The 13742-nt window shown below is 38.5% G+C and overlaps 1 protein-coding gene across 1 annotated transcript in view; it reads right to left on the bottom strand.

Annotated features, from left to right (window-relative positions):
* PSIP1 (PC4 and SFRS1 interacting protein 1) overlaps positions 1-13742 on the bottom strand; it is a 39232-nt gene that overhangs the window by 20491 nt on the left and 4999 nt on the right. The window contains exons 2-5 of the mRNA XM_010562091.1: positions 12613-12689; positions 8441-8579; positions 3178-3294; positions 278-379 (exon numbers count right to left, since the gene is read on the bottom strand). Coding sequence (XP_010560393.1) covers positions 278-379; positions 3178-3294; positions 8441-8579; positions 12613-12689 — 435 coding nt within the window. The remainder of the gene's footprint in view (positions 1-277; positions 380-3177; positions 3295-8440; positions 8580-12612; positions 12690-13742) is intronic.

Below are 13742 nucleotides of genomic sequence, written 5' to 3'. Positions count from 1 at the left end.
TTCAAAAAACTACATTTGCAATACAGAGTGATAAAAACCACACTGTTCCACCTGTTTTTATTGAACTTAATAGACAAGCCAGACTAAAAGTTTCCTCTCTGACGAAAGCTTCAAATGAGAGGTATAAACATGAGTGAACACATAGGAAGTTTTACATAATTAAACAGTTCCTGAGACTGTCACAGCAGTAATAACTGTAGCTTCTTAGTACTCAGATTTATGTCAGTCATGATAACATTAAGATATTCTTTGGTACATAGAAAAAGCTTTCACATACTTCTTTACTTTCAGAAGGTAGATCATCTTCCTTTGAAGTATCCATCTCCTTTTCTTCTGTTTCAGTTTCTGCAGTTGAGCTATTATCCCCTTTAGGGGATAACTGCAAAGGGAGTCAACAGAGTAAAAGAAAATGCATTAAAAAGTATTTCATAATGAAAAGAGAACATGCTAATAACCATCAGGCTGCTTTTCACTTTAAATATTTAAGTCTGTAGATACACTCCTTTCTTATGTACACATTAAAAGCTTAAGGCAGGACCACTTTCTCCAGTACACGGTTGCAGACAGTTGTCAGAACAGGTCAGAATACAGTAATGTACTATGGTGAAACTTAAATTCCACTTTGTGTTCATGGTAACATAACTACACTTTTTCACCATATCACCATTACATGAGTATTTCTAAGTATTCATGCCAACATTCAAGATTCATTTGGATGACTGTTTTATCTATTACATACAGATGGATATCCAAGTCACTTAGCAAAGAGTATCTTTCTACTAAATAAAGAATTAATGTAGTAAACAGACCACAAACAAGTTGTTTTATCATGTGTGAGATAGTAACTAGTGATAATTGGGGTCATCTAATCTATGCCTTTTTTCCTGTTTTGTTGGGGTTTTTTTAAACCTTAAAATACTAGTTTTTGTTTTCGGTGAGCAGTTAAGAGTTGAAAAATTAATAGTTTTAATAATCTACATGAAAATAATCAACATTTCCTTGCAGCTTATGTATGTGCATGTTTTTTAGATCTTCAGTTAATTCTCTCAACTTCAATGCTATTGCCTTGTCCCACTTGCAGGCACCTTTTGTGAAATTCCCTTTTAAAGTAGCTACAGTTCTTAAAATTTCAACCTTGAACAAAGCAACTTAGGCACAAGGCTATCATGCAATATTCCTAATCACTTGAAGCTGTAATATCACTGAGTCTTTTTACTTTAAGACAGACGAATCACTGGTACACTAAAACCACAGGAAAACCAGAGTACCATGACCGGTTAAAAGAATGTTATAGCTGTATTAGTATCAAAAGAAAAGGAGTAAATTTGCTCCATATTTTGCCTTAAACTGATTAACTGATCAAGTCTAATTACAGAAATCTACGTAAAAGGACCCATTCAGGATCTTCCATTCCATCTTTGTGTATAAATGGCTCTTGGGTCTTGTTTCTCTTTCACAGTGCCAGCTCAGGACTGCCTGAACGCACTTTTCAGGAGAAACATGAAGCTTAAGTCGTTGCTGTCCCCACTAGCACATGCTGCTTGCTGCATAAATTCAGTGAAGTAAACTGATGAACCAGTCCAGTTTAAAAGAAGTTTTCCCCTTGCAGTAGCAAATGCTGAGGAACAAATGCTTTTATCAGCAGTGTGCATGGGCAAGAAGGAAGAACAGCACTGGTTTACTAATACTACCAGGAAATTACGTATTGGAAGAGTGCTTCTAAAGTATAGCTGATAGAACCCAAATCACACTGACCTTTGACATGTGGAAGTACTAAATTAAGGAACACTCTAAACAGTAAGAAGTTGGGAGAAATAACCCATCAGTAACTCTGCAGTCTCCAACTCATCAAAACAACTCTCAACATAATCTATCAGTGTACTACTAGTACACTAATTTCTCCCCACCCCCCCCTCCAATCAAAGTTCTTTTTTCCCTCTTGAAAAAACAAGCTATTACAGCTACTAAACACTAATCCCACATAAGGAACATCCACAATGTATTTGACACATTGTAAATTCTTCAGTTGCAACTGTGAATCAATACTAAAGGACAGCCAGTGAGACCTACAGAAAACCTACATTAATTCTTGGCAAATAATGAAAAGCAAAACAGTCAGAATTAAGGCAAGTCTATTCAAAATAGTTTGACGCTTAATTTAAGGGCACTGCTCACCCTGTAGAGTAGTAATTTCCAGAAATGAGTTAGAAATAAATGAGATACCATAAATGGATCAATCCCACTTGCATCACAATTTTTGTCATGTTAGGATTCTATTATCCTTAAAAAAAACCTGAGATGACACACATCTCTTCCACGCTGTATGAAAAATAACCCCAGATGAACAAAACCCAAAACATCCAAGGACTGAGAAAGTTCAAAGCAGGGTGCTACACTAGTATCACTAACTGTACAGTAAGCTAGGAAGGTTCACCTCTTACAGTATGAGGTATGTACAGCACCAGTAAGCTGAAACAGAGATGTTTCAGACAGAAATGCATTTTCTTAGTGTGAATACAATATATTTAAACAGAACACAATCTTGTTTCAGAACAATTCTAAGGTATGCCCACGTTTACAAAGCAAAGAAACTAAACTCTGTCCATAGAAACTACTCTATACTGATTACTCAGATACTTTCCTGACTCAGAGTTCAATTGATTCAGCTATGAAATGCTTTATATCCATTTATATCCTAATTAGTCCCTTAAGAGTACAGCCTAATTCAGACTGATTATTATAATTTGTTCACACAAATACACTGAAGAGCCCTTTCAGCCCAGACAAAAGCTAATGCTCTTAGGCTTTTTAACAAAAACTAACATAACTGAAAGAGAGTCATACCTGCCTATGATATTAAAAAGTTTCCAAAAACAGAAAGGGAAACTTAAAGCTAAACCTTGGTGATCATTTCCACCTTCTCCTGCCTAGGAAGTACTGTATGAATTTAGTTTAAGTGTATTATGATTTAGAAATACAGACCAGTAAAGAAATTTTCAGAAACACGTACAGCACCTTAAAAGGAATACAGAAGGACAAAAATATTACTATATGTACATCTGAAAAGAAACTAAGGCCAGGCAGTTATAACAGTAAAGTACTTAAGTAAAAACTTGGCAATATAGTTTTGACTTAAAAACATTTCTGGTAGAACAAAACACAAATTCAGTCACTTACTTTTGGGACAGAAGACTTTCTTCTTTTGGCTCCTGCTTTTTCTTCACTCCCCTCAGCAGGCTCCTGACTGCTTTCTTGAACAGCTTCTTTGATAGGAGTGTTAACGGCTGGATGGGACTTCAATATAAAACCACCAAAAATGAGATCTAAATCCCCTCCTGAACTACAGAGTAATAATACTGAGAGTTGTTCTGCCACCTGTACATTGCTGAAGAAAGTATCATGCTAAGGAACACCTTATTAGAACTACAAGAATATGAAAATATATCTTATTTCATTAGTTTCCACACTTTTCAGTTTAAATTGCATTTCATTATCAAACTTTCAAGCTCTAATGCTGCAACAACTTGTTTTCACACTAAAAATACTGCAATGTAAGGTTTTTCTTACGTATAATTTAAAAAAAAAAAAAAGTTGGTTTTGGTCAAATACAACTTGTGACGCTACTGCCAAGAAGTGCGTTTTCAAATGAGCTATCAGTCCTAAGTCAGCCAACTACCTCTTCCTGAAAACATGACAAAAAGAAAAGAGAGAATAATAAAGGCTAAAGAATTAAAGTTAAAAACACAGAAATAGAGAAAGTAAAGCCAAAACTACTTTTTTATTCCATTACATTGTGGATAGCATTCTCACTCTTTAATTATTAGCTCCTTCAAACAAAGCTGGCAGAACCCCCCTGACTCTTTAATTTTTCTCCCACTGAGGAAGTGGTTTTGGATTTAAGCCGAAGCCACAAGCTCCCTTCTGCCCTCCACCTCCCTTACTAGCAGTTACAAGCAGCATCTGCAAAGTATAAATACTGCTTTCAGAACATTCCAGCCAGTTCTGGCAGTTAAACAGAAAATGTGGCTCTCAGAAGGACTTACCAAGACAAAATATGCCCAGTAAAAGGAGATAAAAAAAGAAAATAAATTGCAAGTGAATCCCTGTATATGAATAGCTGACAAGTCTGTCACTATGATATTAATCTTGTATGCAGAATAAAAGCTTGATTTTACCAACATCTCCATGTGATTACCTACTCCCCTCTGACCTTACCTGCTGTGTGGCCAAGCACAGAATTATCTACTCACCCTGAATTTTTAGGCTCTGACAACTAAACTGTCTTCCCTGCTGCTGTCCAGTAACTGTGCTTCACTTAACTCTATGAGTATTTTTTAAAATCAAAGAATTGTATGTAGGTCAAATATTGAGATCAAGGAATATCTTAAGATACATTCATTCATCTCTAAGACCTCAGCTAAAAAATTTGTCCATTCACCAAGGTGTACCGGATACTACAACATTTTCGTAAGCCGTAATACACTATTCTACTTTAATGTTGGAAAAAGTGTCTTCACTTATAAGTATACTTATGTTACCTTTCCTCTCAGTCTTCATAACCAACTACTTGTCTTCACTGTAGAGATGACTCCCTGCCTACACTGATCGTTTCTCACACACTGCACCAGGGAAAACAGCTGGCCAATGTTGTCGGCAGCTGCCAGCAACCTGTGTAGAACCTGGTCTGGGACTGCCCTGAGCCCGTCACAACAGGTCCCAGCTGGCTTGGCAATGGGCAAACTCACCCACCCACCCATGCCAAACAGCACCCACCAGAGAGCAGATGGCACCTCTGCCAACACAACCACGGGAAAGGGAGTTACTGAGGAGAAGAGCAGCTGCCCAAGAAGAGCTGGAGAGATGCTGCAGAAGGGGGATCCCAATAGACAAGATGCCCACAAGGGACACCAAAGCAGAAGAGATGCCAGGGCAGGAGGGATGTCAGGAAGGAAGTACATGAGGACTCACCCAAGCCAGGCTCCAGCCCACAGGAGTTGCCTGAGCAGGGGCAGAGAGGGGACAGAAGGGACAGCTCTGAGGGGACTGCAGCCCACAGAGAAGACCCTGTGAGCCACTGGGCAAGAAACAAGGAAAAGCAAAAGCAAACTAACCACTACACACCAGCCTTAGTCTCCTGCACCACCACTGCTGCCTCACCCAAGGTACTGACTTTGATGTGCAGTGAAGGGACTGGAGACCAGCGAGGGAGCAGCAGACGTGGCCGGAGGGAAGCAGAGGCATGTTTTGCTGTTTGTTTTTGTTTCTTGTTACCAGAATCAGTAACAAAAAGCTTATGTCAATTGGCTAATTGTGCCAAATTCCCTGACATGAGCGTTTTGTTGCCTGTACCATACCCCTCCATTGGCAAAGATGGGAAGCTGGGGCCTCAGAAGCCAATTTCAACCACTCTGCTGCCCTTAAAACAGGTACAAATTTTCACATAAACTCCCAATAAAATTTTCTAAATATCTATAACAAGCATCTTAAACTTCCTTTCCTTCTCCAAGTAAAACATCCAGAAGCCCTACCACTCCAAAAACCCTTAGCTGTTAATTAAGACAGCCACAGAGGCTGTTATCGAGCAGATAAGCATCCTTCCCTTATTACTAGGAGGGAGAAACCGTATGCACTTGTTTCTCAAGCTTTGAGAACAGGATGCTAAGGCAACATCCCAATGAACAGGAAAGCTGCAACATAATCAAATGCCAAGGGAACTCAAGAACCTGAGATAAGGTACCTCAGAAGTCTCACCACTGTGAACTGTATGCTATCCTGCAAAGTACTGAAGAAATAGAGCTCATTTCAGCATATAAGCTGAAACAAGTAAAACCAAAACAAAATCCAAATATCACACTGCAATTTTCTTAGCCTTGGAAAAGTGCAATGTTCTCCATCTTATCTACAATCTTCGGTGGAACAGTGACATAATATTTCAGTTCTAAGAATTAAACCCAGTAGGTAGTACTTTGTGAAAAAACATGGAAGATCCATGACTGACTGACCTGACATCATCAAGGACACTCAAAGAAACTATCTCTGAAGCAGACCCTTACTGGCTGTTTTACATCCTGATTTATTTTACTGAATGTCAAATCTACTCAGCCGTTTGCAGATCTGCTACTTTAGCACCAACGAGAGCTGGCTAAATCCTAAGGGCTTGATTTGCTCCAGATAAAACTTGCTTTTAACAATGCATAACACAGGATAGAAAGAGAAGGGTATCAAAAGAAAGGCTTTCTAAAGTTAAGGTGAAAATTCAGAAGAAAATTTGTGCAAGTCCGCTGCATTACTTCGTTCATTCTGTAATTCAGTCTGGTCCAACCCCCCTGCCCAAGCACAGCCACCCAGAGCCAGCTGACCAGGACCATGTCCAGACAGCTTTTGAGTATCTCCAAGGATGGAGACTCCACAGCTGCCCCAGGCAACCTGTGCCCGTGCTTGTTCACCCTCACAGTAAAACAAATGCTTCCTAATGTTCAGAGAGAACCTCCTGTGTTCCAGTCTGTGCTCATTGCCTCTGGTCCTGTCACTGGGCACCACCTAAAAGAGCCTGGCTCCATCTCCTTGCACCCTTGCTTTAGGTATTTGTATACATTGATGGGATCATCCCTGAGACTCCCGGGGCTGAACAGTCACAGCGTGCTCAGCCTTTCCTCACAGCAGAGGTACTCCAGTCCATCATCTTTGTAGCCCTTTGTGGGACTCCATCTCCAGTATGTCCATGTCTTTCTTGTACTGAGTAGCCCAGAACTGAACACAGTACTCCAGTTAAAATATCCCTGCTAAGAGAAGTTTCTTCTTCCAGTAATTTTAAGGCTCACTCATAGGAACAGATTTAAAGTGACCTGTGGAAAGAAAAAACTTTTTTTTTTTTTTAAATAAAGAAATAGCAAGGAAAAAATGGCAAAGAAGAACCCAATGGCTCTAGGCAGAACCTGACCAGTTCACAGAAAGACCCCATGAAAGACCTATCACCAAAGCTGAAGTGAAGTATCTGAATGGAATTCAAAAGGTGGAAAGGACTACCCCACAGAAAAGCTGCTAGACTAAGAAAACAGTCTGTACGTATTTCTTTGCAGCATGTTTTGCCTATCTGCAATTGGAAATGTATTTAGGATTGTCTGAGATGCTACAAAAGCAACCCAGAGTACTGCTTCATTGAAGTTACTGATTCCTGCTGTGATACAAAATATTAGACAAGCTTATTACTGTTGACTGTTTACACCGAGACTTTCACCTTGTTAGAATGACTGGTAACATACAACTCAGTTACAGTTCACAACTGCCTCAGCCATCCACAAAGCATCTCTCCTAAACTGTCCCAAAGAAAATGGCAAGAAGGTATACCAACTCATATTTTACAGTAGCAGAAACACTCTGCCCCTTATTAATACAGTCCTTCCCACTGTGATGAGATTAGCATCTTTCCATATCCCAGGGCAGAAAAAGTGTACATCTGGAGTACATAATCTTATCTCTTGACTCTACTTCAGAGACTCCTTAACTCTTACCCATGTTCTCCTTCAAACTAGCAACATAGTAACTTGGGATATCTTATGAAGCAGGGATTAACTGGTGCCGACATGGCAATCTGGCATGTTGTGTAAGAGCAGCAAATAATACCAAAATATACCAATTCTTTTTATTATTACTGCAGCATTGCCTAGAAGGCCTAGTATGTGATAAGGGTCCAGTGTATGTAGCAAAACCAAGAGGCTATAGAATGTTGAGAGCAGGTAGGCAAAGACAAAATGAGAGAAACAATTTGTCTTCAGATTAAATTTGGGTCTTTTTAAGGGTAGCACTGCATAGCTCCAGTTCAAGCTTGGAAGATTTACCAAGAGGGCAAGAAACGAGGAACTACTGACGGACAAAAATTGAATCAAGCAAGTCACATGGCAGTTTGGGGCCAAAAGGCAAGCATCACATTGCTTCCAACTGCTAGAAGGAAAATACTGTATGCTAAGAAAACATGTACTGAAATTTTACAAGGATACTTGTGGAGAAAAGCACTTGGGTTTAGAGGACAGAAAGAAGTCAAGTGCCTGAGATTCCAAAAAACTACCATGTTTCAAGGACAGTTGTACAGTTCCAAAGATAAGTATCTTAGGAATATATATATAGTTATAAGTATAAATAAATAAGTATATATATAGCTGTAAGTAAAACTTGATGGGTACTGTAACAAGTGTTAAACTTTTAGCCTTGTGGTCTGAAACTGTCAACATGATCCCTCGTGATCTTCCTATAATAAACAGATATCCCCAGTTAAACACCCCATCTCTTTTATGCTATTAATACTAGAGATCAATTAAAAATAAAAAATTAAAAAAATAAATTAGTCTAACCCATGGTTGAACAACAACAGTAATTCGTTACCCTGCAGCAAGGAAACACTCAGTGCCTTTTTTTTTTCCCCCAACAGTATAGCATAACTTACCTGCTGCTGAGAGAACTTCACTTTGGGATTGTTGTCAATTTCCCACAACCCTTCATTAAAACCCTTTCTTTTATTTGGTTTGCCATATTTATCTTTATTTTCAGAGTAAGGGAATATGTCCTTTGGTCCCAAAAACGCCCTTAAGGAGAGAAAGAACAAAAAGAACAAAATTTCACATTTTAAATGGTTACAGTCTTTCCAAAGAAGTGAGCACCAAATGTTATTAAGAGATTAAATTCATTACTACTGCAACAACTAATTCTGCTACACATGCATCTTTAGTTTTCTCAACTTTTGCCTTCAAGAGCCCAAGTTTTCTTTTACTACCACCACACATATGGATCCCCTCCCTCCCAGGGTGTTGAGTGTCTAGGCAAGAAACAGCCGACGTTGCATCTTAAGATTGCAGCTGATAGGAAAACAAACTACTGTGAAACAGAACAATTAAAAACTGAGTAGCTTGCAAACAAACAAGAAGAGCAATTGCTTCCTTAGAAGAAAATCAGGCTTAACATTAAAAATAAAGAATCCTTGAATCCGGACAATGTAAGGCAAGAGAACAATTTAAAGGAGAAGACATGACTCCAAGGTAACAAAGAAAAATCTTTCGAAGTTACTAAATTAAAAATAATCCACGTAAAATAAAAAACTTAAGAATAATTTTTAATGTATTGGATACAAAAAAGCAACACTTTAATACACTGACTGCCCACATCTTTATAAGAATGCTATGTAATTCAGCATTAATTCAGTATTTTTCAGCATGTGACAACAGACCTCTTAACTTGATCTACCAAACTTAACCAATAAAAAAATCTAAGTAGTTCCTTATTTTAAGTTTCTCCCCCAACCCTTTTCTTGATGAAGTAAACATTAAAAATATTTTTATTTAAGCTACTCTTGTAGTAGAGGTCTCAACAATGCCTGTGTATCTTTGTCAGACAAACAAACAACACTCCTGCATAGCACTACCCTTACTGTAAGCTGTGTAACTAAAGCTTTTAGCCTAGTAGCTTTTCTCATATGTCAAAGTCGCAGTATCCACACTACTAGCTTGTCTAAGTTAGACTTGGAAAAACAAGGTAACGTATTACTGAGAACCAATATTCTGGTTTATGCTGAACAACATCAACGGCTTTATGTTCATGACCTTTCAAGTTAGGATTTCACTGTAGCAACCCATATGCTGCTAACAGAAAAAGACAACACTTTGGTGGTACATTCCGATTTTCTCTCTGTGCCTAGACACAGCTTCATCTCATTGTATATACGTTAGAGTCAACTATTTGAAAAATTGCAGATACTTGCTTTGTAATGGCTCATGGAAAAGTTAAATAGATACTTCTAAGCTCCACTCTCCTATTTTCTTCATCATCTTTAAAAAAGAGCTACATGAGACTAACATGCTACTAACAAAAAAACACCAACCATATCATCTAGAAAGCATAAGCATTTCCCACTCCAGCAGCAAAACACACACACCTATGTGTCCAAAGTATTAAGTGAGCCACTGTGACAGATTAGACTGCAGATCACCCACCTCTTTGCAAGAGATGGTTAGAGAGGATTCAGCCAGTGTGGGAAACATGCACCTGCAAAGCCTACTTAACCAGACCAAAAAGAGAGGGAAGGAGACAAACAGAGACCAGGAGAGGCAAAAACAGGGAACATTGCATTCCTTCTTCCCTATCTCCTGAAGGAAAACATTTTTCCAAGGTCGATAAGCCTCTACCCATATTGCTCAGGCTTTGAAAGAACACCAGAAACCAGCTGCTATGAAAAGGTCACGTAGCTTACTCGGTTGCTGTAGTTAAATCCCCATGTATCAAAAAGAAAAAGGAACATGAAAACTGAGTAAAGGAGATTACCCTAATATATAAGGTCCAGAAACGAGAGTTCAGTGTGACCTTCTGTTGGTCTGCAACCAACCAGTCTTTGCAGTGATGTGATTTACTGGCACAACAGATATAAATAAAACTTTTATTAAAATAGTATCCACTTTATTACTCTCTTTTAGGAAAGGTTACTCTTGCTGCATTAAGACAGTGTGGAAATAAACAAAGCAAACCTCAACCAAATTCCTAAAGCATATTTTAAGAAGCACATATCTGTTCACTGCCCAGAGGCAGCAACACATTTAGTTGCATTTTGACAAAACTTAGAGAAAAACAACAAGAACAATCAAAGTACAAGTTTATACTTGTTATAGTAATCTGCAAAACTGAACGTTAGTCCTAAAAGTCAAGTAAGAATTACTCCCAAGCCAGTCTTGTTTTCCTTTTTCCCCATAGCTCCTCTTTTCCTACTGTAACTGTCCACACAGCTAGAAAAGGTCATCCTTTACACAGAAAGACTTTTTAGCATGATTAAACTCGCTATCTGGATTTTCAGAGTTGCCACTACTTACATATGTATGTACATATACAGACTACTAACATGCTGAAGATACATAGCATCTAACTTGGCACAGGTGTGTAACTCTTAACTGTGAGAAGTGCAGCAGAGGACAAGTTTACCAAATTTATTTGAATTCCCATGAAAAAGTACAGAAGATTGTTAGCTTTACCTAATTCCTGATGGATCACTAAGTTGCTATTTACAGCTATGAATCTAAACAAAATTACATGCCATGGAACAGCATTCACCTTTTTTACCTGATTTGCTCCTTGCTATTGTTACTTACAGGTATTTGCTGTAAGCAACACTAAGTAATATCAAGAAGCATGGGAGTTTCACCTGTCACCACTCTAAGGAGCACAAGGTAAGTGACATGGTCAAATGCCATGAGACAGCTGGGTCATGGAACATCCTGTACTTTGCAATGTGTACAAAACAGAGACAAGAAGTTTCTCTTACATTGTATGGATCTCTGAAATGTACTAACCCTGAACCTATAGCCTAACAATAACCAGCCTGCCATATAACTTTATTTTGTAATAATGTCAAAGAGTGAGGAATAGACATTTCAAATTTACCCACGTAAACTACAAAAAAAAAAAAAAAAAAAAAAGGAAAAATTCCAAACCCATGCATGTCTTAGTAGCTGAAGCTAAATTTAAAATTGGACATGATGCTTCTCAAAATTTGCAAAAGAATTTTTAAAGCTTTAGATAAAGAGTTGTTTCTGTCTCCCTTATGTTCAGTCTGTGTCCCTGAACTGATTTACAACTGCACAAAACACCGGTATAATCTAGACACACAGATTACCAAGGACAGGATCAAAGCAATATTGTGCTTTCAGCTGCCAAAAAAAATTCAGCTGGGGAAAAAAAAATTAAGAAAAAAGGTAATCTGTTGCATTGTTTAGAATTATTAAAAAAACCACACAAGATTCAAACCTCGCAGCCTTGAATTGAATTCCAGCAACCCCTCTTTACCCATAAAACTACATGCACACAGAAAAACCCAAACTAAAAAAACCTGAGCCATTGAAAGATGAGAGCAGTTAAAAAAATGCATAGGTTTGTGAGCCAAGCATATAGAAATCTTTTTCATAGGGAAATCACTTATTAAAAAAAACAAACCTAACAAGTAATGTCAGAGAGTAGAGGATGCTTACACTTTAATTCAACAGGCAATGTATCTTGTCTTAGCGTAGCTTACTAAGGGATAGATGCAAAGTACCCGATTAAAGCAATTTCAATAGATATTCAGTAAGATGAAGAAAAAAAGCAAGGCCCTTCCACAAAATGCAAGAAACAGAGTACTTGCATATACAACATCTATCCCTGACCTGCTTACATACCATTTGCCATTTTATTAAGAAAAACAGCAGAACTAAACCCACACCATTATAGGCTTTGGTTCTTTTTTAAAACAAACAAAACCAAAACAAATCAGACAACAAATGAATTTGAAGTCTTAGAAATCTACACTAGGACAACCAGCCACGCTATAAAGTAACATGATAATACCACTGTGGGTAGGATTATTTTTTTTTTTTAATTTCTGACAAGGAAAGTGTACATGGTATGGTTATGGTCTACCATTCCCTTGAATAGATTAAGCAAATGTTAGAGAAGCATGTCTTGTCAAAAGAGATTAATTTAGGAATTTGGTCTGCTACTTAATACTATAGTTTAAAATACACTATATTCAGACAAGCTGTTAACTTCTTGTCACAGCATTCTACAATGAAAAAGACAAATGACCCCTAAAAGTAAAGAACTTACGTCTCATGGGTGCCAAAAAAGAAAATAGGCATTTTATTCGTAGGAGGCTTTACTGCTCCATCAGGAACTTCATCCACCTAAGGAAAAGACAGACTGTAATTCAACTCAATTAACAGTTAAGAACAGTCTAAGGGGAAATAAGTAAAAGTGTTAAGCATTAAAAAAGAAAAAAAAAGCTACAAAGAAGTAAAGCAGGTCTCAAGATCTCTTTTTAACTGTATGTTAAAAAATACAGCAGAATCAAAGCCAGCATTAGCAACAATAGGAAATGACAACCCTTCTCGTGTTACAGCAACACTTTTCACATAACCACTTTCTTTAAAAGGAGAGACATGATGTGCTACAGGTAAAAAGCAGAATTGAATTCCATCCAAATACTGCCCCTCCTTCAGCATAAGCAATAGCAAGACTTCCTACCCTTACGCTGAGCTGATAACTTGCCCAAGCCCAAATGTCAAGTGCTACAAAAAGGAAAGGTCAATAAACTTTTTAAAAAACAATTCTTAAGCCAGCATCTTAGCTAAATATCTCGTAATTATTCTTTTATCTACATTCCCACAACCGTCAAATGACCTACAGCAGTCAAAGAACTTGCCATGCCTCTTCCAAGGGAGCAGGGAGAATGCGAAAAAGGACTGGACAACTTATCACATACCCTTAGCTTATTCTCCAGGAAGCACTGTAGGAACAGCTGACTTTAAAAGCGAAGAGCAACCCTGCCGTAAGTTTGTGTTTTTCTTTTGTCAAAAGGAGAGCAGTTATGTGGGAACGGCATTTTTGCACAGTTAGGTGCCTACACGGCTCCAGCAACATGCTACCGTACGGCAGTCTTCATTTCTAAAAGCTAAGTTATGCAAATTAGGACAACTAACGACTACTAGAGCGGGCTACTTGTTACGGGAGAAGCGACTTGCAGACAAGCATAAGGCAACAGCACACCAGAGCACGGGATCTGCAATGTGATTCAGAAGTCGCTTGCAACTAGGGGAGCACTACCGTGTCCCCCCCGCCCCCGCACGAGGGGAGGCTGAAGGCGCGACGGGGTTGAACCGCATTGCTCCCCGCGGGCGTTTGGAAGCGCTTCTGGCAACACAAAGCTAAAACAGCAGGAGGGGAGGCCGGGGGAGGCG

The sequence above is a fragment of the Haliaeetus leucocephalus genome, unplaced genomic scaffold, assembly GCF_000737465.1.
Source record: "Haliaeetus leucocephalus isolate CR32 unplaced genomic scaffold, Haliaeetus_leucocephalus-4.0 Scaffold154, whole genome shotgun sequence".
Taxonomy (NCBI): Eukaryota; Metazoa; Chordata; class Aves; order Accipitriformes; family Accipitridae; genus Haliaeetus; species Haliaeetus leucocephalus.
Note: the sequence above shows the minus strand (reverse complement) of the source record. Positions and strands in the feature narration are given on the sequence as shown.